At 39.2% G+C, this 23,537-nt stretch overlaps 1 protein-coding gene across 2 annotated transcripts in view; it reads left to right on the forward strand.

The window, feature by feature from the left end:
- Nucleotides 1-23,102, forward strand: part of rbm27.L (RNA binding motif protein 27 L homeolog) — a 38,420-nt gene extending 15,318 nt beyond the window's left edge. The window contains exons 6-21 of one of the 2 annotated variants that reach the window (XM_018252144.2): nucleotides 3,421-3,693; nucleotides 3,955-4,182; nucleotides 5,108-5,245; nucleotides 5,735-5,884; nucleotides 6,654-6,795; nucleotides 8,300-8,453; nucleotides 13,015-13,260; nucleotides 14,642-14,725; nucleotides 15,636-15,758; nucleotides 16,600-16,674; nucleotides 17,342-17,500; nucleotides 19,418-19,522; nucleotides 19,768-19,959; nucleotides 20,271-20,357; nucleotides 21,793-21,903; nucleotides 22,356-23,102. In XM_018252144.2, coding sequence (XP_018107633.1) covers nucleotides 3,421-3,693; nucleotides 3,955-4,182; nucleotides 5,108-5,245; nucleotides 5,735-5,884; nucleotides 6,654-6,795; nucleotides 8,300-8,453; nucleotides 13,015-13,260; nucleotides 14,642-14,725; nucleotides 15,636-15,758; nucleotides 16,600-16,674; nucleotides 17,342-17,500; nucleotides 19,418-19,522; nucleotides 19,768-19,959; nucleotides 20,271-20,357; nucleotides 21,793-21,903; nucleotides 22,356-22,442 — 2,354 coding nt within the window. In that variant the 3' untranslated portion in view covers nucleotides 22,443-23,102. The remainder of the gene's footprint in view (nucleotides 1-3,420; nucleotides 3,694-3,954; nucleotides 4,183-5,107; nucleotides 5,246-5,734; nucleotides 5,885-6,653; nucleotides 6,796-8,299; nucleotides 8,454-13,014; nucleotides 13,261-14,641; nucleotides 14,726-15,635; nucleotides 15,759-16,599; nucleotides 16,675-17,341; nucleotides 17,501-19,417; nucleotides 19,523-19,767; nucleotides 19,960-20,270; nucleotides 20,358-21,792; nucleotides 21,904-22,355) is intronic. The other variant, XM_018252145.2, reaches the window with a different exon arrangement.
- The last annotated feature ends 435 nt before the right edge of the window (nucleotides 23,103-23,537 follow it).

The raw sequence follows: 23,537 nt of genomic DNA on the forward strand, positions 1-23,537 counted from the left end.
ATATGTGCCTATTACCAGCTTTATGGTGGTGGCAAACCAGGGCATGGTCATTTGTTGTGCAACACTCACCCTCCATATTTATATATATAATATTTTTGCCCATGTACTGAACAACTGTTCTTCTAAAAGTACTAGCAACATGCCTTGCCTCATGAATCCCTTACTGTTATGTATATACACCTGCTGTTGTATCAGTGTGACATTTGCACAAACCCAGCATTGCAATAATGTTTTGACACGTTTGTTCTAATGTGTGACTGCTGCCACTTCCCCTCCAAATAAACAAGTTAATAAATGCAATGGATACATGAACAGGAGGACGGCACTCCGGTAAAAAAACAGGTTTTTATTGCTGGGTAATTTTAATTATAAATACAAAAAACTAGAAAAGGCAAAACTAATGTATTAAGATATAAATAAAATAAGAGTTGATTTGCACCTATGAAAACCTAGTAATAGTAAGTATCTAAGATATTATGCTGAGGTTATATCTCAACTCAAATGATAATCGTATAAAATATCCAAGGCACACAATTCCTCTTTCCCCTTTTTGTTTTATACATTTTAGCAGAGTGTTGTCATTTTTATTGATATATAAAAAAATAATTAAAATATGTTCTTAGCCGTAATAATCGTGATAACAAATAGAGGTCGCCATAGATCTATTGTAAATAATGCATGTGCTCGACTCATTTTGCAAGCCTATGACTAAGGGAAGGTGTTCCTGAAACGTGCAAGGCCTATGTATTCCTACAGTACCCAGCAATAAAAACCTGTTTTTTTTACCGGAGTGCCGTCCTCCTGTTCGTGTATCTATTATTGGCAGTGGGGATGCTGCGGACTGAGCACCCTGCACTATAGGGGAGCAGCTAAGTGGTGGTGAGTTTGAAGCGGTCCTAATTGGTTTCGTGGAGAATAAATGCAATTGCTGTCTTCCCGGGCACATTCAAAAGTTTTTTCATTCACATTCAAATGTATGTCTTTCTGACATTGGTATTGCAGATGGAAAAGAGTCAAAACATTATGTTTTAAAGGGGTGGTTCACCTTTAAGTTAACTTTTTGTATGTTATAGAATGGCAAATTCTAAGCAACTTTTCAATTGGTCTTTACTATATATTTTCTATAGTTTTTAAATTATTAGCCTTCTTCTGAATCTTTCCAGCATTCAAATGGGCGTTGCTGACTCCATCTAAAAAACAAATGCCCTTTAAGGCTACATATTTATTGTTGTTGCTGCTTTTTATTACTTATCTTATCAAAAACCACAAATAAAAAAAAAAATGAAAGCCAACTGTCTCAGAATATTACTCTTTACATCATACTAAAAGTTAACTCAAAGATGAACAACCCCTTTAAAGGAAAACTATACCCCCGAAACAATGTAGGTCTCTATTAAAAGATATTGCATAAAACAGCTTATATGTAAAACCCTGCTTCATGTAAATAAACCATTTTCATAATAATATACTACTTTTCTAGTAGTATGTGACATTGGGTAATCATAAATAGAAAACTGCCATTTTAAAAAATAAGGGCCGCCCCCTGGGATTGTATGATTCTCTGTGCACACAAACATACCAACAAACTATACTTGTTAGGTCACATGAGCCAATTTAGTCTTTTGCTTCAACACTTCTTCCTGTTAGAGTTGCAGTATTTCTGGTCAGGTGATCTCTGAGGCAGCACATAAACCATCACAAAATGGTGGTTGAAGGCAATAGATGTAAAAGTGCAAGATTTACTTAAATCTATTTTCAGTTTCATAAGATTCTTTAATATGCCACCTTATTTGATATAAACTATCTGTTGCTTAAGTATTCATTTTTGGGGTATAGTTTTCCTTTAAGGAGAAAAAGCATCTTCTCTCCGTAAACATCCTTTACTTGTATGTGTACTTGTGTATCGTATCTAAGCAGAAGAAGCTGGAGGTCTTGTCGTTATAGAGAAATTAACCGCAGAGATTCAGCTCAGGGAGTTTGGCCAAATATAACCCTGTTCGCCTAATTTATTCACTTGTGTATTCCAGTGAATGTGTGCATTTTCTTAGGTGTGTTTTTATTTCATATTCTCCGTGGCTGATTTTAAGAAGCATGCAGTTCTGTCTGTGCCAGCACATAAATAACTAAGTGGCATTTGTTCCCCCGGTTGCCATTTAGTAGACCCCTTCTGTATTCAGATGTCAAATGGAAGACTGGTATAACAGCTGCGGCTGGACATATGTGCAGATGAATCAAGTCACCCAAGTGGTTGCATGGAGAAGTAATGTATTTTGCTTTTGGGAACCAATGTGAATATTGTGTTAATGCTGCAATAGTTGCAGGTGTATAGATGGATCATTTATTTCTGTTTCTAGGCCTGAATTCAGTATGGCGTGGGAATCAAATATGCATATTGGGGAAAAAATGTCTGTAATGAGCAGGGTGCATGCTGAGATTATACCTAGAAGTCATGAAGCTCATATTTGGGAAGAGGGGCAACTACTGTTTTGGTTAATGTGTTGTGCTCTTCCAGTCATTCTTTTCTAACGTGAGAAACATTTTAAGACTTATTTTAGGGTTTATAAAACGTATTGATGACAAATGTCTTTACAAAACCGCAAATCTTAAACAAGTTAGATATTTACTCACAGTTGTTGGCCTAATATAAGAGAATATATTTACAGGTTAATTTAAAACTGAAGTCCACCTAAATTAACTTTTATTTAGTAGACAGATGTTAACTTTGCACTTGTTTATTTTTTTTTGAAAACTAAAGTTCACCTAAATACTTTTCTAAATGCATTGAGTTTTTTTTGATGGCAAGGACTCTGTAATGCATTTAAAATAACAAATCGAAAGTTGATTTTTTTTTTAAAGAGAGCATAATCCACAGAACAGCAGATCCTGGGCATGACAGTGATAGCAGTAGTTGAAACATTCATTTATGTTGTTTACTTACAGCTATATTTTAAACTACCTTGCACAGGTTTAATACAGGCAGCTGAATGTGACTTGAAGTTGAAGCCATAGTTTAAGGGTTTTCATTTTTTATTATTTGTGGTTCTTGAGTTATTTAGCTTTTTATTCAGCAACTCTGCAGTCTGCCATTTCAGCAATCTGTTTGCTAGGGTTCCAAATTACCCTAGCAACCAGAATAGATTAGAATAAGACTGAAATATGAACAGGAAAGGCCTGAATAAAAAGATGATTAATAACAAGTAGCAATAACAATAGATTTATAGCCTTACAGCGCATTTTATTTGTAGAGCCATTTGAAAGCTGGAAAGAGTCAGAAGAAGAAGGCATATTTAAAGATGAACAACCCCTTTAATATTGCCATTTAATCCTCTATTCTGAGATTGTAAATCTTTTACATTGATGAAAATCTTAAAAATCGTGAATAAAGGTTTCTGTTCAAAATTTTTGTTTGTCTTTCCACAGAGCACCGTGATTGGCAGAAGTTTGAACCTGAACGAGCGGAGCTAGAGGCTGCATATACCCCATCCTCGCAGTCAAACAGCATCAGCAGTATCTCCGTGGAGCAACAGTATTCCTCTGGTGGGCAGGCTATCCCCAGCACTGTAACAGTCATTGCACCTGCTCACCACCCTGAGAGCACCACAGAGATCTGGTCTCATTACTATAACAACCATAACCCTCCTAACTCCTTCATCAGAAACCCACCCCCTAAACGACGCTGCCGGGATTACGACGGTAAGAGTCTATACTTAACCCCTTACACACTGTCTTTTTTAAGTGCCTGGATAGCATTCTCCTTCAGTGCCATAGTTTTGATTTTGTTTTAGTCCTGTAAATACTCTGCTCTTTGTAGTGGAATAAAGTGCAGCTATGTACATGACACTGCAGGATTAACTGGTTAAGGGCTAGGGGCTGAATGTGTATTTCCTTTTATACAATTTGCATTCAAATCTGCAGATCGGAATTTTTAATTTTCCAATATTTTTCTCTCAACAGAAAGAGGATTTTGTGTCCTTGGGGATCTGTGCCAGTTTGACCATGGCAATGACCCTTTGGTCGTTGATGACGTGTCTTTGCCCAGTATGATCCCTTTCCCTCCACCGCCTGGACTCCCACCACCCGGAATCTTGCTCCCCCCTATCCCTGGCCCTGCTCATAACATGAGAATGCCAGTCCTAAGGCCACACAGCCAGCCTCCTCCTTCAGTTGTTCTGCCTGCACCAAGTAAATGGCTTCTACTAAACATCTATTGTACATCACTGTATATTGTATTTTGTAATAAGGCTTAAAATGCCCATTTTGCTTTTAATGTGCACAGCACAAGTGAAAACCTCTGCTGCAGAAAAAAATTATTTTGTCTGCCCTTTGCTGTTTTTGCTATTTTTGAATGCTTTACACTGTCACATCCCACTTACATATGGGAACAAAATGGCATATGGAGTAAGTGTGCCTTTAAAGGAGAAGTAAAGCCTAACTAAAGAAGTAGCTAGAAATGTTGTAGATGTAGATGTTTTGAGCTTCTGTACCAGCCCAAGGCAACCACAGCCCTTAGGGATGGTCTGTGTTTCCAAAAATGTCCCAGTAGCTTCACATCTTCTTTTCTGCTCATTCACTGCACATGCTCTGTGCTGCTGTTTTCTGTGTAGTCAAAGCAAAAATTAATAAATCCAGAAGCATCATAATAATTTGGTTATAGTTTAATTAGTTATAACATAACTTAAAGCCTTATAATGAATGGCTAAAAATGCCATATTTTATATAATGAACTTTTTGCACCAGCCTAAAGTTTCAGCTTCTCAATAGCAGAAATGATCCAGGACTTCAAACTTATCACAGGGGGTCACCATTTTGGAAAGTGTCTGCGACACTCACATGCTCAGTGGGCTCTGAGCAGCTGTTGAGAAGCTAATCTTAGGTGTCATTGCACATTTACAAGTAGAAAATGAGGTTCGTCTTTAATATAAGCTGATGTACAACATTTATAGCCTACCACTTTAGTTCTTCTTTTAGAATGCAACCATATCACACCCACAAAATCACAGTTGAAAAGCTGACCTTATTGTTTATAAATATATCTATCTTTTTGTATTTGTTGGTATGTCATTGAAATGTTTTCCTGTAATGCAATCTCACTCTTTCAAATTTTCAGGTCTACCATTACCACATTCAGGTCTTCTAAACAACCGGGATCGACCCGCAACAAGTAGCATACCCAGCCTTGCACCAATAGTAGGAGGTCTGCCTCCGCCAATCCCTCCTCCGAATCTACTGTACTCTGTATCAGAACGTGAGTTTAATTATCCCATCTCTCCTCTGCATTAATTTAAAATTTGTAGCATTTTTAGGTTTGCAGGTTCTCTCTCAGATCTAAATACTGATGGTTAGATTGATTTAGAGAATTTGATTTCTATTAAATGTATTCAATTTCCGTACTTATTATATGTTGTATTCTATATATGTATGCTGAGGCGCCCCGATAAATGTGTAAAAGTCTCACCTGCTTTAAGTGTTACCTTTTATAAGCATGTGAAGTTTGGGTAAAAAAAAGTAACGTCCGAATTGCGGTAGGCTGCAATCTGCCCTAGTATCTCAGAAACCACACCATTTCTAATCCTTTGCTATGTGTACTAATCTTTGGTATTCTGTTGTTGGCACCATATATTTCATGCCTTACCTGAAAGCTTATGTTTCCATAAAATGTATTTGTTTGTAGTTAGCAAAACTCCAGATACAACAGTGCATAAAAGTTGCTGATCTATTCTTATATCTCCTACAGACACATATGAGCCCGATGGCTACAATCCTGAAGCTCCTAGTCTTACAAACACTAGTAGACCTGGGTACAGGACATTCATACAGAGACAGCCCACACAAAGGTCGAATTTAATTGGTTTAACCTCTTGTGACATGGATACGGCACCAAGAGGTAAGTGGCTTCTCGTGTATTGTCTGAAGTTAAGGAGTCTCAGGCAGGGAAGAAGATTCATTTTACTGTGTGCGAATAGCAATAAAGATTAACCTCTATCAAAAAGAAATCCGTCTTGGAAAGAGACGCACAGCTAGTTTTGTTGCAGGTTCAAGGAACAGGTGTCTTGAAAGCTTCTCAAAAACTAACAAGCAGTGCACCCATAGGAATAAGCATAACCTTTGGCAAGCAAGCCTTAGCATTTAGCGGATTTTTTTCTAGCCCAAGTGCCGAATAGGGTTTTCTAAACTTGCATGTTTAAGCTACAATGATTGCAAATGATACTGTTTTATAAAGAGAAAACTTCTTGACAGGCTCTCCAGTATGACAAAAGACTTTGGACACTTTGGGTGTAAACAAAAGCAAATGATAACCCTTGTCTAAGCTCCCCAAGCCCATTCAATATTAAAATATATCTTACCTACCCATTAAATAGTGCTGGTATACGAATCTAACTGCACAATATCTTTATAGATATAATTTCGACATTAGCCATGCAGCAAGGCACCAATATATGAAGACTTAATTGGTTTTTATAAGCCAGGGTATTTGGGCCTTGTGGACTAAAGAATGTGACCGATTCAGCAGTTTCATCAAATGTTTAATTCAGATTTTACAGACATATGTAACCTTTTTTTTTTTTTTTTTTTTTGTACTTTGTGCGCACATCAAGTGTATTGAGCTGAATTGTTAAAATCTTTTAGTAACAACTCCCCTTCTTTCCATTTAGGTGCTAATATTGTGATCCAGACGGAACCTCCTCCTTCAAATACAGGTCCTGTAAATAACAACAGAGTAGTTGTAGAACCTGATCGAAAACGAACTTTAAGCAACATGGACGGCCCCTTCGCAAAGAAACCATGGATGGACAAGTAAGCTGGCTGTTGCTATGACTATTGGAATTTCAGTAACAGATTTCTGTTGAAACATATGTTTTATTGCTGGTCTAGAATTAAATAGCTGCTATCATAATCTTATGATGCATTGGTAATGATAAGGTTATAATTTCTGTACATAGGGTTACATACATACAAATTCATATTCCATTAACTTTCAAATCTAAATACTTAGACCATGTAGCAATACTTCCCTAAGGCAACAAGTAGTAAAACAATGCATGACTGCACACAGACAAGGCCGTTTGGCGTCAGGTGTTGTAAGGATAAGTCTGTCTTCTTTTATTTTAAAGGAACTGTAAACAAAAACAAAATGCTGTAACATTACTATGAGTATTCTTCTAACATGTAAACAAACAATGTAAACAAAACAATGGACTTAGATTGTTTCTCTAAGCACTTTGCATGTACAGTATTTTCTATTCTTAGCAGTTTTGAGATATTTGCTAACCAGGCTTTTGGCTCAAAAGAGTCAGCAACCCTATAAGTACCTGAATATAGGAAGTTCATAGACTATTAGGATTGGCAACAGTCTGGCCTAGGGTTACCAGATCCCTATGGGTTAGTTCACTCGAGGAGATATGGGGAGATTTTGTCGTCTGGCCACTAATCGCCTCGTCTTCTGAGTGACTATCTCCACGAACTGCCTCAGCGTTTTTTCCCATAGGCTACAATGAAAAGTCACCTGCGCTAATGCACATGTGGCGATGCGTTTTCTATAGTCACCCGAATTGCCTCACACAGTGAAGTGACAATGCCAATGATCTTGCTGTAACTGTTCTTGTTTTATTTTCTGCATGAAAGTTGCATTCCAACAGAGGATTTACCTTGTTCTATCTTTAAGGGATAAAATCTTAGAGGCTGAGTAAAAATTGCCTAAAACTGTCCTTATACTCATTTGGCAAGTTTGATCTTTGCTGGTTCAGCCACCTATGTGCTAGGTCAGGTTGGCTGTTCCAATCATTGGATAATAACAGAGATAGCTTCAGGCCGTAGGCAGAGGACCACAATGATACAGTAATGTGGTCCTCACCAATGGTATTTTAAAACCTGTCTGATAGATATTTGAGCGAAAATCAGCCACATATTTGTCAAAGAGTAAGTCAGAGGGCCCATACACGGGCTGGTAAGCTGCAGTCTCTGTCTAAAGGGGCCAAATCGGCATCTTACATCTGGCTGTGTATGGCCAGCTTTAGATTATTATGCACTATTAATGTTGGATTCCATTTTTTTTTTTTATTTACAGTTAGTTTAGAGGGAAACTATACATTTAATGGTCTTTAAAAATATATTGCATAAAACACCCCACTGTTTCAACTAAATAAACTTGAATAGTATGATTCTTTAACATTGGATATAAATTATCTGTTGGTTAAGTGTTACTCCTGAAAGTCTAGTTTTCCTTTAACTCTGTCCTTGAACACAGGAAACTAGACCATATATTGACTTCACAATGTCCTTTTTACCTCTGCGTTTTCAGGCAAGGAAACAACAACCATAATAAAACCGGATTTGTGAAAAAGATCCAGTACACTAATACAAAACTTGAAGTCCGGAAAATTCCTCAGGACCTGAATAATATAACCAAACTGAATGAGCACTTTAGCAAATTTGGTACTATAGTTAATATTCAGGTGAGTAGTAAATTATACATAACTGTGTTCTTTTTAGTAAACTAATGAATTCCAGTGAGAAGAATGCCTTTCAGCTCTTAAATGAAGACCTCTCCAGGGTCATTGTACCTATTCAATTTGATCTTTTTATGACACCACTCAGTGTGGCTTAAGCCAGGACAATCCTCATTCAACAACCTAAGAGCAAGGGGTACATATTGTGTATCAAATGCTTTTTTCCGTCTGCAGTTTTTAATCAGAAGCAGTTCTAATGTAATTGGCAGCTTCCTGTAGCTTCAATATCGGACACCGTTACATGGAGCGGGGATCGCCCCCCCAAAAAAATGCGTAAGCAGACCTTTTTGGGCTAATCTGCTCTCTGCATTGTGTAGCTGCAGGCAGGCCAAAAACTGCCAGCGGAGAGAAGAGTTTGATATACATTGTGTGCCCTTTCCCTAAGGGACATTTGGCCTACAATTGTTTTCTATTGGCTGGCAGATTAAGCACCCTTTGTACCATTACCTAGACTAGATGATAAAATTCCTAGCATTGAAGAGGAAATTGCTCCAGCTCTGTTTTGTGTGATTGCATTTTAATTTTTTTTAACTTGTTTTCCTGCTTTCATGCTCTGATCATCATATTCAGTAAGACTGAGGCTTTTTATACTCGGGCAGGAAGGAATGGAAGGAAGAGAATAGCCATTGTGTAACACATTTCATTACAAGGTTTTACCGTTGGAAATCTATAAAGAATGCAGAAGCTGAAATAAGAGAGATATCATTTCTCTGACATTATCTTCATAAAAACTGGGTTTTTATGCACTTAGATGGCTACCACCAGCAATGGCTATGAGGGAGAGGCCTAAGCCTTCTCCATATACAAAACCTTCCCCCCCCCCCCATTTGTAGCCAAACCTAACCTAGCTGAGCACTTATAAATGAATCCCAGTCTTCTGTGTCCTCAAGAAGAATATGAGATTTTTAGTATAACTTACCGTTAAATCTTTCGCTCTAGGCGCTCGGGGGACACAGGAACCATAGGGTTAAGCTCCTCCCTCCAGGAGGCGGTAAGTTATACTAAAAATCTCCTTTGCTCTTACTGCCTCGGGGGACACAGGAACCATAGGGACCTACCAAAGCAGTCCCAATCCCATATTTTAGGGAGGGAAGAAACAAAGACCAACTGCCTGCTTCAGTCTGAACGAGATGACTGATTACAGGACCTTCCTGCCAAAACACGCTTCGGCAGAGGAATAGGTATCAAAACTATAGAATCTTGTGAATGTGTGGATGGAGGACCATGTGGCAGCTCTGCACAGCTGATCAGCGGAAGCATCATTCCTCCATGCCCAAGAGGTGCTTAATGCCCTAGTCAAGTGAGCTCTGATCCCCTCTGGGGGAGTCTTGTGGGCGGCTAAGTATGCCTGACGAATTGCCTCTCTGATCCACCTTGACAGAGTAGCCTTGGACGCTGCTGTCCCCATCCGAGGACCTGAGGGAATCATGAACAGTGATTCGTAAGGAAGAAGTTCTCTTCACATATGTTGACAAAGCCCTGACAACATCCAGGGAATGAAGACGGCTCTCCTTCTCATTCCTTGGTTCCGGGCAAAACAATGGCACCACAATAGGTTGGTTGACGTGGAAGGAAGACACCACCTTAGGAAGGAAGGAAGGTACCGTCCGTAACACCACCTTGTCTTGGTGGAAGACCATGAGTGGTGGAGATATGGAGAGTGCACTCAATTCCGAAAACTCTCCTGGCTGATGCAATGGCCATCAGGAAGACTACCTTCCAAGTCAAAATTGGGAGGTCTACTGAACCGAGAGGCTCAAACGGAGGATCTTGAAGAGATCTGAGCACCAAATTGAGGTCCCATGTTGGAACTGGTCTTCTGCGGGGAGGTGCCACATGGGCAGCTCCCTGAATGAAAATGCGAACATTGTCCCTTAAAGTGATACTGACACTAAACAATGAATTTTAGCATATGAATGTACATTAAATGTTACCTATATGTTGATCATTTGTTGCTGAGAGGTTTGTTTTTGTATATAATTGTTAGTTGAAGTTCCTAAGCCTGACACTCTGACTTTGCCAACCTGACTGTCCCATCTCAGCCTGTTAGTTACAGTTTCTAATGCTAACGGACTCCTGCTGCACAAATATGGCAGCCCCCTCATACAGGAACATGGGGGATCAGACAGGTAATGTAAAAGCATCATGCAAATACTTTATGGCAAAGTTAGAAGTAGCTTGCAAAGCCAATATTATAATAGATGTAAAAAAAAGGTGTCAGTATCTCTTTAATGGCAGTCGTTCCTGGAAAAGTACTGACAAGGCTGAAATTTGCACCTTCAAGGATGCTACCTTTAATCCCCCTTCAAGACCCCTCCGTAAGAACAGAAGGACTCGAGAGATATCGAACTGGTCAAAGGGAACTCCCTTGAAATCGCACCAGGACGCATGTGCCTTCCACACTCAATAATAAGCCGAGGCCTATGACCGCTTTCTTACCTTGATCATCGTGTCGATCACTGTGTCTGGCAACCCCTTTCCCCTCAGGATAGCGGTCTGAACAGCCATGCCGTCAAAGTTAGTATGTCCTGATTGTGATGTAATATGGGACCCTGGGGTATGTCTGGACATCTCGGCAGATGAAACCAATTTCCGGCGGAGAGTGTTATGAGGTCCGTGAACCACGCTCTCTGGGGCCAGAAGGGGTCCACTACGATCAACCGCAGATTCTCCTGACGAAACTTCCTTGGAACTCGAACCTTAGAGTTTTCTTGTTGAAACGAGACGCCATGAGATCGACTTCCGGCTGCCCCACCTGTGCGCTATCATGTTGAACACTTCCAGGAGAAGTTCCCATTCTCCCGGGTCTGGACGATGACGACTTCCCAGTTTTGGATGCCTGGGATTTATACCGCCTGGGATGTATACCGCAGATATCTCTTGATACTCGAGCCTCCGCCCAAAAGACGATTCTCTCTGCTTCCAACCAGGCTGCTGTGCTGCGGGTTCCCCCATCGTGATTTATGTATGCGACCACGTCTGTACTCGCAGGAAGAGATTTGTCAGAAGATTCTCCCACTGTCGCAGAGCGAGATAGATTGCTCGGAGTTCCAGAATGTTTATGGGTAGCTTGGACTCCTCGGGAGACCATCTTCCCTGGGCTGACCTTTGCGCGAACCTTGCCCCCCATCCGGTCAGGCTAGCGTCGGTGGTGAGAATCGTCCACTGAGTCTCTCCCCACCTCAGCCCCCTGGCCAGATGTAGAGGGTTCAACCACCACTGTATGGACCGCAGTGCAGCCTGATCCAGTGTGAACCTCTGATCCAGTGAAGACTTCCGCCAATTCCGTAGGATGCACAGTTGCAGAGGCCGTAGATGAAACTGCGCAACGGGTACTGCCTCCATGGTTGCTGCCATGTGTCCAAGGACCTGCATGGCAAACCGGACTGGAGCTGTTGAGCGAATCGTCGCATCTTCTCCTGCTTCTCCTGTGGCAAGACCACTCTCTGTGAGCATGTGTTTAGAATCAGCCCCAAGAACTGCATGACCTGGGAAGGAAGGAGGGATGATTTCTTCCTGTTGATCAACCACCCGAATTGTTCCAACGTTCTGATGGTAATCACTAGATGTTCCTGGGTTTCCTGCAGGGATGCCGTCTTCACCAAAATGTCGTCTAGGTACGGCATGATGGAAATGCCCTGAAGACGCAGCACCGCCGTCAATGCAGCCATGATCTTGGTGAACACCTTCAGAGCCGAAGAATGGCCAAAAGAGAGGGCCACAAATTGGTAGTGTCGCTGGAGAAAAGCAAAACGTAGGAATCTGTGGTGTCCTGGCCAAATGGTGACATGTAAGTATGCATCTTGGATGTCCAGGGATGCCAAGAGATCGTATCACGGAACGAATGGTCTCCATGCAGAATCAACGGTATTTGATGAACTTGTTCAGGCCCTTGAGATCCAATACTGGACCAAATGACCCATCTTTCTTGGGAACTACAAATAAATTTGAGTAGAAGCCCTGGAATAGTTGGTCTTCTGGTACCTGTATGATGACCCCAGCATGGAGTAGCCCTGATACCACCGTGAAGAATGCCTCCCTCTTTGGATTCCTTGGAGGCACCCTTGAGAGGTAGAAGCGTTCTGGAGGACGGGACAGAAACTCTAGTACAGGATTTTACCTGACTCCGGACTCTGACCCCGGGTGTCAATGCTAAGCGCTGACCGTAGAATCCGTGTGTGGGGCCTCCTAGAGGCCAAGCCCTACCTCCTTGGATGCAGGACACTGAAAAACTGAGCTGTGGGAGTTAAGCAGGAGGGCTATAGAGGGGAGAGGAGAAGGAGCCAAACTCTTTTTGCTATCTGTGTCCTGCCTCCTGGAGGGAGGAGCTTAACTCTATGGTTCCTGTGTCCCCCGAGGCCATACGAGAAAAGGGTTTTACTGTAAGACACAATATCTATTTCAACCTATATGAGTTTATTGTAGTGTTATGTATAGAAGGAAAGATTTTTGATTATGCCATTCATCATATATGCGTTTGTAAGTTTATGCATTGTTTTCACATCAGGTTGCATTTCAAGGAGATCCAGAAGGAGCTCTGATCCAGTACTTGGCCAATGATGAAGCCAGGAGGGCTATATCTAGCACAGAGGCCGTCCTAAACAACAGGTTTATCCGGGTTCTCTGGCACAGAGAGAACAATGAGCAGCAACATTTTCAGCCACAGCAACATTCCACACACCATCTAACCCCACACACTGCATCAACAACCCAGGCACCTATTGCACCTGCTGGACAAGGACACCTGCAAAAGGTAGCTCTTGTATATTTCTTACTAGCACATGAAATGGTTTATCTAAAGCTGAAGGTTGTGGTCACTGTAAGCTTCTCCCATTTTCTACCTTTTTACAGCATTATGAATTTATGGAATACATTGGGCACATATACATTTTTACTACAAAGGCTAGCGCCACCCTCCATAACCCTCCGATATTTCCTTTAGTGAAGACAACACTCCCTGCAAAAGATATTTAGTTTGAATTAAGATTTAGCCCACCTCCACTGAATTCCAGTAACAGAATCTCTGTGGTTTGTTTAAATGAGTAACCAGCTTTATGCATATCTTGGTTGCTGTTATTCTAGCTGTAAATCCAGGTGGGATTTATTAAAAGTAGAAAGAAACCCCCTCAGGAGCACACAGGCTCTGCTCCCCCAGCATGATGATCTCCCTGTCAGTGCATTATATTATTGTATCACCATGTTGTGTAGCTATGTAGCACCTTCCAAATATCTTACCTTATTGCTAATGCAGATTGAAAGTAAAGTAATTAAAATAATCCAGCGTTAATAGATGAACACACACACACTTCTTAATGCTGACAGTTACTGTTTTCACTGCAGAAATGTTACAACAGGAAAGAGCAAAAACTTGACACAACATTCTGGTTTGTTTGCTTCCTAAACTATAAGAAAAATTTAATTCACTCTACTCCACTCTAGTGGGTAAAAAAAAGTAAAACAAAAACTAGATACTTGTGTTTTTGTGTAAATACTTTGTATACACACATCTACTGTATGTAACGGATGTTCCCAATCCAGGATTCATTGTGGGTTTCTAGCCAGACCCTTAGTGTTCATTCCAATCTAACCCTCCTAAATAAGATACCCTTAAAGGGATGGTTCACCTCTCTGTTAACTTTTAGTATGTTGTAGAATGGCCAATACTTAGCAACTTTGAAATTGGTCTACCGGTACATATTTTATTTTTTAATTATTTGGCTACTTCTTCTGACACTCTCCCGCTTTCAAATGGGGATCACAGGTCCCATCTAAAAGCAAATGCTCTGTAAGGCTACACATTAATAGTTATTGATCCTTTTTATTACTCACCTTTCTATTCAGGCCTCTCCTTTTCATATTCCAGTCTGTAATTCAAATCAATGCATGATTGCTAGGGGAATTTGAACCCTAGCAACCAGATTGCTGAAATTGCAACCTGGAGAGCTGCTGAATATAAAGCAAATTGTCTCAGAATATCCCTCTCTTTCACATACTAAAAGTTAATTTAAAGGTGAACAATACCTTTAATATGTACTACCAGTACATATTACAACCCTAACCCTCAAAAGTGTAGAGAATTTTTTTTACCCTAAGGTGCTCAGCTTATTTTATTTTATTTTAATTCTAATCTTTAGGTGATGCCAAAAGCAATTAACCAGGGTTCCTACGTTCTCAACAAATTACCTGCAAAACAGCCAAACTCAGGGGAGGAAAATCAGGTCTGTATATGTAGTAAAAAAAAATAAAAAAAAAATTCCCAAATGTTTGTGTCTCTTCAGATCAAGTTAAATGGGAATGTACACCTCTTTTAACACATACATTCAGTGGCTGCCTAAATATTGGTCACTAAACGCAAACCTATTTCTGCTGTGTTGTGCTTATACAGTGGAACACCTGTACTTGCTATGTTTTATAGTATCTCTATCTACAGGCAGGGAGAACATTTAAGGATTTGTTTCCGATAAAGCTTTGCCTCTTCTATTACTAGCTGCTTCTGGCTGTGTTTTAGGCAGCAATATAAAAAATTGCAAGTATTAGAAGTAGGTGAGACAGCAATGATGCAGAACAGAGGAGGAACATAGTGTGGAAGGTTTTTTGGGATACAGTATCAGTAATAGAACTTCAGAGACAGGTTGCATGGAGCAAAAAAATGGGTGCTTACTAGGTATGACAAGTTTGTAGAGGTGGTTGTGGCAAGTTATTATTAGGGTTAGGATTACACAGTTGGCATCAGAAAATGTGTATGGCTAAAGGGAAGTTGAGGAATGACAGAGTATCAAACCAGGACATTGGCCAGTCCTGTCCAGAATCTTGGACTAGTTAGTACATAGAGGCGGAAGACAGTGGGCAGGACTTCATGTCTCTGTGATTAGTGAAATCTCATGATTTATGGCTTATTTAAGGATAGGATGATGTTTTATCACGTTGTGTCCTATGGATTGCTGCTTGTCCATTTAAAGTGCCTTAACTCTCTTGGAGGAGAAACCGATCAGCAATATTGTCCTAAAATAATGTTATACCTTTTATAAATGTACAGATGCCTTTAAAGTAGCTGTTATAAAGGGAGCTTAGGCTATCTAAAAAAATTGTATATAATTTTGCCTAATGCAGGTTTTATTTACGTTACAGATTTCACCACCTTCCACCAGTCTTTCAAAAATGGTTTACAGTTCTGCAGGCTTAAAGACTTCAAATAAGCCTGCAGTAGGGTCGAAAACTGTGGATGCTCAGGATGCTCTTAAGAAGAAGCAGGTAAGAGCCCTTATTGTGTTGGCTGGCACCATTAAAAGACTTGGCAGTAACCCAGCATATGCAACTATTGTGCTCAGACCATAACACTGTCTGGCTAATGCACAGCCCTTTGTTTTTCTGCTAGTTTGGAGGTGTGGCCAAATCATGAATGTTGGGATAATAGTTATTTCCTAATGGAAGGCTTTTTGCACAGTTCTGCATTTATTGTAGTACTTGTTTCCTTTACATGTTAAGTAGAAATACAGTTTGCTCCTATATGAATAGTTATTTGGTTTCAATCACAACTTGCAGAAAAAGGTACCACCACCATTTTGCATAATTGACCCATTTAGTGCCACCAAACATAGTCTACTATGCCTTCTTTGCATTTCCAGTTTGCTCTCTTTTGTGCCTTATATTGGTTTGTATGTCTGTGCATGACTTGAATCAATACCTTCACAAAAAGAGTTTATGCAACAAAAGCAACTTCCCAATATATTTAAATTACCATTTAAGCACAATAGCAGGGTTTCTGTCCTTTGCTATTCCCTGCAGTGCTGGTTCTAACTACATGTACCACTGAAACAATGTAGCATTTCTCCGCTCCCCTCCAAGCATGGATCCAACCCCCACGTATAGTCAGAACCAGCCGTTCAGGATTTGTCAAAGGATGGACAAATACCTTCAACACATTTGCAAATAATTTTAAAATTATTTAAAATGTGTAGTGTTTATTGGCATGTTTAAAAATTAAATTATCTTTCATTATGTCCCTTAAAGCAACTATATAAAAAAAAAGCAGACTACTAATATTTAACATTAACTTTTTTTCTTTGACCTCGTCATTTCTATTGATTGCCAGGATGCACTGAAATTGCAGCAAGACATGAGGAAAAAAAAGCAGGAAATGTTAGAAAAGCAAATCGAATGTCAAAAGGTAAGTCTGGATTACAAAGAACTACCATATTGCATTGTTGTTATATCTGCTAAAGCCCAACTGTGATTATCTCCAACTTCTTGAAAACCTCCATGTATGCTCTGTAGTTCTCTAGCATCTGTATGGGATTCGTTAACTGGAAACCCTTTTTCAAGAAATCTCAGTTACAGGAAGGTCATCTCCTATGACTCCATTTTTCCTATGACTCCCATCAAATAATTCAAAATATAAAAACATATTTTCTGTAATAATAAAACAGTACCTTGCACTTGATCCAAAGTAAGATATAAATAATCCTTATTGGAGGCACAACAGCCTGATGGGTTTATTTAAAGTTTAAAAGGTTTCTTGGCAGACTTAAGGTACGGACATCCAAATTACAGAAATATACCTGTTCCAAATAACCCCAGGTCCCGGGCACGTTTTGTATACATTTGTTGCATGCAGGCCAGTGTTAATAGTATGAAGCCACTGTTTATTTCTCGTTCCAATTTAGTGGCCAGTAGATGGAGCTACTGTACCACCACAGAGAATTCATTGACTGCAACTGCTCCACTGCTAACCTTCTGATTGGATTATTGTAAACCAATGTGTGTTAAATAAACAGCTGTTAATGTATGTTTTACCAGTGCTCTTGTTACATGTAAAATTATTGGTCCTGTTATAGATGTTAATTTCTCGCCTTGAAAAAAACAAGTCAATGAAAGCAGAGGAGAGGACCGAGATCATGAAAACACTGAAGGGACTTGATGAAAAAAAAATAGCCCAAGTTAAAGATGAATTGAAAACACTTTCTGGTCCATCAAAAGTGAAGTCCAAGATAGAGGTGTGTATTGGTTGTGTTAGGCAAGACAATTGTCCAGTTAAAGAAATATTGCCATACAATGATTCTTGCAGTTTCTGGAGGGTCTAAAAACTGCTTTTGTTATTCAGAGTGGTATCTGTTTATGCCTTGCTGACAGTGGGTCCTTGGTACTGCCTGTCTTCTCCTACTGTAAATCGGTTTCTATTGTTATATGCTGTTGGGGGGGGGGGGGGGCTGATTTGTCCAGCACTTACACCATTTCAAAGCCTTTCAAACAAACTCTCTGCTCAGCGTTCAGGCTATCTGATTAGGGATTGCAGCATTGATGCCTAGGGAGTTTCGTTCATTCATCAGTTGAATGACCATGCATACCTACACATTCACAGTGCTCCCTATCACTACCGTTGCTTTCCCTCTTTGGGGAGGCACTTCAGTTTCTCGCATTGCTCTTCAAACGCCCCAAGGTCCTAGCCCCCATGTTGACATTCGTTCAATCTCATTCCTTCACTTCATGCCTAGGGCACGAGACAGAGCTCAAGCAGGAACAGAGACTCTTGACAGAGCTATGGCTTAATCAAGACCATATTAATGGCACTTCACTGTCAGAGCTTGTTTTATGTGTCGTCAATCTCTTTCCCTAACTGCATCCGTTCCTCAAGGATACATGCAAGCACAGGGTGCAGTGTATGACCGGAATTCTTGGAAATCTCATCTGGCTCTTGAGACCTTAGTTCTCAGACAGCACTTGCTTATATAATTTGATGCTTAGCCCATTGCAGGAGTGTACATATTCTGGGGTTCCTTCAGGAGTAACTGTAGAAGGGCTTCTGTCTGACTTCTCTCAAGACACAAGTTCCAGGCCTTTCTATTCTGCTTATACTAGTTATACTTCTCCCTAGGGTGTGTTTATAAGTCTTGATTGAGAGCAAGGATAGTTTAGATCAACAGTTCTGTTAGTTGTATGGTCTTCTTCTTTATTTTTCCTTATAGTTAGCATTTTCCACCAAAGGGTGGGAGTTTCTTCTTGATCTAAACAGGAAAACTGAAGCTACACCATGTTTGATCCTTAGATAACTAGCTTACCAGTATACATAAACCTTTTGTTGTGACTGTTTTGTTAGCAGGAGTCCATTATGCAGTTTGATTATCTGTGCACTGGTCTAATTATCTACCTCACTAGGGCCAAACATGGAGTATCTTCAGTTTCCCTTTTTAGCTCAAGAAAATAGATTTTTTTTTATATATATATTAAAGAGCTACAGACACCAGAAATTAAATCTTTTTTTTTTTTTTACATCTACCACAAAATTGATTTTGCATGCTTCTAATTTTGACTAAAAGTATTTGCCCAAAGCTTTTACATTAACTAACTGACTCCCTGTGTTCCTATATGAGGGGGGCTGCCATATTTGTGCAGCAAGAGGCCGTTCGCATTAGAAACTTTAACTGACAGGCTGAGATGGGACAGTCAGGTTGGCAAAACAGTCAGGTTTAGAAATTTCAACTATCACTTACTTACAAAAACAAACCTCTCTGCAATAAACATCATGACCGATCGGTAACTTTTAATGTACATTCATATTTTAAAATGTAGTTTTTTAGTGTCAGTATCACTTTAAAATAATAGGCAGAAAGTATGTTCAGCCCTATTCATTGAACTCTTGTTTAAAGAGGGGATATACTGCCCTATAAATACTTTTGCATTTTCAGTCTCTACCTGTTCATTGTTATTTAGCTAGTGAAGTCTTGCTGAAATCATTATTTAGAGAGAAAAGCCTTCTGAATATAGTGTACTACAGTTGGATTAAACATTTTTGCTTAAGGGGTTTATAAGATTGCTCTGACCCCCAGGTGGCGCAAAACAAGATACTCTGCATATTCTACTCTGTGTCTAATTCAGTTTAAGATCTTCTACATAACTTTTTCTTTTACTATTAGGCACAGAAGGAGTTATTAGATGCAGAAATGGACTTCCACAAGCGATTGTCCTCAGGGGAAGATACAACAGAGTTAAGGAAAAGGCTCAGTCAGTTACAAGTGGAGGTATGGAGCCATAAAAAGCAAGAAAACATAGTAATTATTTAATGAGCTGCAATTATGCGTTCTTCTCTGCTCATTGGAGGACCCAATATATTTATTTATATTTATTTTTTATCCAGATTTCTTATGATTGAGTCCTATCCAATCATCTGGGGTATAAAAAAGGTGGTTCTGTATGTGTTGTTAAATATTGTCAGTTATAGTCCCTTATGACTTATGGTTCCTTTTTCCCAAAACTTTTGATTAAGGCTTCTCGTCTAGGAATCCTTCCTCCCAGCAGAGGGAAGACATTACCTGGCCAAAGTAGAGGCAGAGGAAGGGGGCATGGAACAAGGGGAAGAGGTTCCTTAAATCATATGGTGGTGGATCATCGACCAAAGACCATTTCTGTTGTTGGATTCTATGATAACGAGAAGGAGGAGTTACTCCATCATTTTGCTGTAAGTTTAATTATTTGTGTGTTCGCCTCTCATTGATTTCACACTTACATCAATGACGTGATTTAATTTGTATCTTCTAAACATTGAACATACAAGGATAATCCTGCTACATAATACTGAATTTGCATGTAGTTCCTTATATAAATCAAATTTTGATGGTGGTGGTGGTGGTGGTTCTAATTTCACCTGTCCTTTAATAAAGTGCTGGCTAATTATTGTGTTGATAAAATGCTCAAACGTTTATTATTACGTTTTTGGAATCCAGCTTAAAGAAAAATTTGACACACTTGCTTTTTATCTTTTAATTGTAGAGATTTGGGGATGTCGAAGATTTAAAAGAAGAAGAATTTCCACCAAATGTTATTTTAACGTTCAAGACAAGGCAAGAGGCTGAACATGTAAGTGCTTGTTTGTGTGATAGAGCTTAGCTATATAAAGATGTTGTATCTGATACAATTTAACCACTTGAGTGCTGAGTAAAATGTAAAAATGTTAGTTTGTCCATTTTCTGATAGAAAGCAAATCAGAATACCAGTTTAAAGGAACAGTTCAGTTTAAAAAAAAAAAACTGGGGAAATAGGCTGTGCAAGATAAAAAAAAAAAAAAGGTTTCTAATATAGTTAGTTAGCCAAAAATGTAATGTATAAAGGCTGGAGTGACTGGATGTCTTAACAGAACAGAATACAACTTCCTGCTTTTCAGCTCTCACTAACTGAGTTAGTCTGCGACTTGAAGGGGGGCCACATGGGCCATAACTGTTAGCATGCAGCTCAGATTCAAAAGCAAAGAATCAATTGCAAACTCAAACAGTTATGGCCCATGTGCCCCCCCTAAAGTCACTGATTGGTTACTGCCTGGTAAGTAGTGTTCTGGCTATTATGTTAGACATCCAGTCACTCCAGCCTTTATACATTACATTTTTGGCTAACTAACTATATTAGAAACATTTTTCATTTTGCACAACCTATCTATTTACCCTGTTTTTCTTTTTATGCTGAACAATTCCTTTAAAAAGTCAAGGGAATTCTCTTGAGATCCTGGTAGTTTCTTGGGAAACATACCACCACACCATCATTTTATTTTCTTCATTTATTACATTTTTAGCTTCAGGACTCTTCTAAACCTCCCTACAAACAAGAATCTAAAACTGAAAATATCTCCACTTTTAAAACCATGCCATTCATAATCATGAAACAATAGTATATTTTGCATTTTTAAATACCTTGTCTTATTTGGTAAAAGAGCACGGAAGGATATTTACCTTTACTACATATCCATGTTGTAATGGTATTTATAGCAACGTTTAACGTATACATTGATAATAATCTGAGCCCCAAACAATTCATATCTGTTTACTTAGAATAAATTGTATTTTCGGATTTCTATGCATCCATAATGATAGCTCGTTATCATTAGTTAAGCAGTCATTGAAATGCTTCTGCCTGGCCCTTGTTAAGGTGATTATATGCACTGCATTGGATGGTGTGTTGGGCTTCTGTAACGCCCTTACTATGCTGATATCCATGAAAGCACTATATTTGTCTCAAGCCTTAAAGAGCCTTTATAATTTATACAACCTTTATCCAGGTCTGAATATGATAACTAAAAGTTAATCTCTGCACCTTAAAACCTCAATCCAGGAAAGTGCAGCTGATAGAGCTTGTAAACAATGTAGTGAATGTACAAGATTTAAGTGTTGTTGTCTATAAGTCCGCAGCAAATCAAATGAGAAATAACCTTCCAGTGAGCATAGCACTGAAGCATTCTGCCTTCTGTATTTATGAGGGAAATCTTACATTGCTCTCCATGTCTTGTGCTGTTTTTCCACACCAGGCTGCTAACCAAGGCTCAAAGTTTAAAGGTCGAAAGTTACAAGTATCTTGGCATAAACCGAAAACTCCCTCCATTTCAGCCGAGACTGAAGAGGAAGAGACCAAGGAGGAGGTAAGTAGTTATCCCTCATCTTACTGCTAATGTGAACACTACGATTGGAGTTATTTAACCCATTGTAGGCCACAAGCAGCTGTTACTGCTGCAGTTCCAAAAGCAGGTTGCACTACTAAAGTAAAAGAAAGAAAAAACATGTTCAAAAGTGCATTCTCTGCACTCCTGGCTTTGACTCCTGAAACTGATTCCTGTTAACATTGTTAGAGAATGGAAAAGATAAGCACCGATTTCATATGCAGATACATTTACCAATTGTTTTAAAATGACTGGAAAATGCATATTGGAGAGTTGCTTAGAATGACCCTCCCATTCATTATGCATTATGCAGAATAAATATGAAACACGAGTGAAGGACCCCTTTAAAAATGATGGTTGTGCCAGATACTGAATTACCACATTATGATTGACTTTGTGAAGCGTCTCCCTTAAATACAGCTTTTCGTTTATAGGAAGCTGAGACGCCAGACCCATTTCTTCATGATGATGAAGAAGATGAAGACGAAGATGAAGATGAATCCCGTTCATGGAGGAGATGAAAGTTCTGATATGACTGTACATATATATATATATATAGGAATTACATTTTAGAGTATTTACTTTTTACCGCAATGAGCAAAGAAAAAGGAAAAATAAGCAAGGGGAGGTCCAAATGAGCCAGATTTCTTTCCTTATTTTGCTTTTGTTTGGCCCCGCCATAGCACAAGAAGAAAATACATGAAACTGTTTAAACCATATTGTTTGGATTGTGATAATTTTCTATGAATGCCAAAGGCAAGAGACTTTCCTTTTTTTTAACATGGTGAAGAATGTAGACTAAGACTATTTTTTGAAGGTATTTAAAATGCATAGGGTTATTTCTTTAAATAAAAAAAACAAAAACAAATGATGCTATGCTCCACCTTCGCTAACAGACACCCAGTAGCTAAAGTGTTTGAAACAAGCACCCTTTAGCCACTGGGGTGCTCTCCCATACTTATTTGATGTACCAGTATTTCTTAATTATTTTTGAGTTCCTAGATTGTTTTATGTAGTGGTTTTGTTTTGTTTTTTTGGAGTTTCCCATAAAAATTCTTAAGTGAGCCCCTGTTGGAAATATTTTGAGGTTTCAGTTGAACTGCTGAAGAAGCAATAGTGATAAGAAGTGGCGGAGGTTTAAAGTTTTATATTTTAAATTTATCCTTCCCTCGGCAGCTAAATGATTTAAAGCAGAATGGTGCAATGTTTTTGTTCCTTATATTCGTTTTCGGTTGTAGTATGAAAGGTTGTGTCTTTATCCAAGCTTGTGCCTCTGTTGCGAAAACTGCTGAATTCTGTATTTGTGACCCCATCACAAGGCCTTCATTTGTCCTCCTCTCAGACCAGATGAAGCTAGCAACTTTATTTAAGCAATCCAATGCCTTGTTATAAACTGCTTTATGGCAAAGCTGTTTAGGCATTACAGTTCCATGTCGGGGCTTACAGATCCAAAAGCAGTTATTTTGATAGACGGCATGCCATACTACATGTATTTTGTAGCTGCAAAACATACCTCCTAAAGTCATTCTCTGACATCTTACATTACTTTATTGCAATGGGTACCAAATAACAACAGCCTGAATGGCAATGAGCGGTGAAATATGGGGAGTATAATT

This window comes from Xenopus laevis, chromosome 3L (genome assembly GCF_017654675.1).
Source record: "Xenopus laevis strain J_2021 chromosome 3L, Xenopus_laevis_v10.1, whole genome shotgun sequence".
In the NCBI taxonomy this organism is placed as follows: Eukaryota; Metazoa; Chordata; class Amphibia; order Anura; family Pipidae; genus Xenopus; species Xenopus laevis.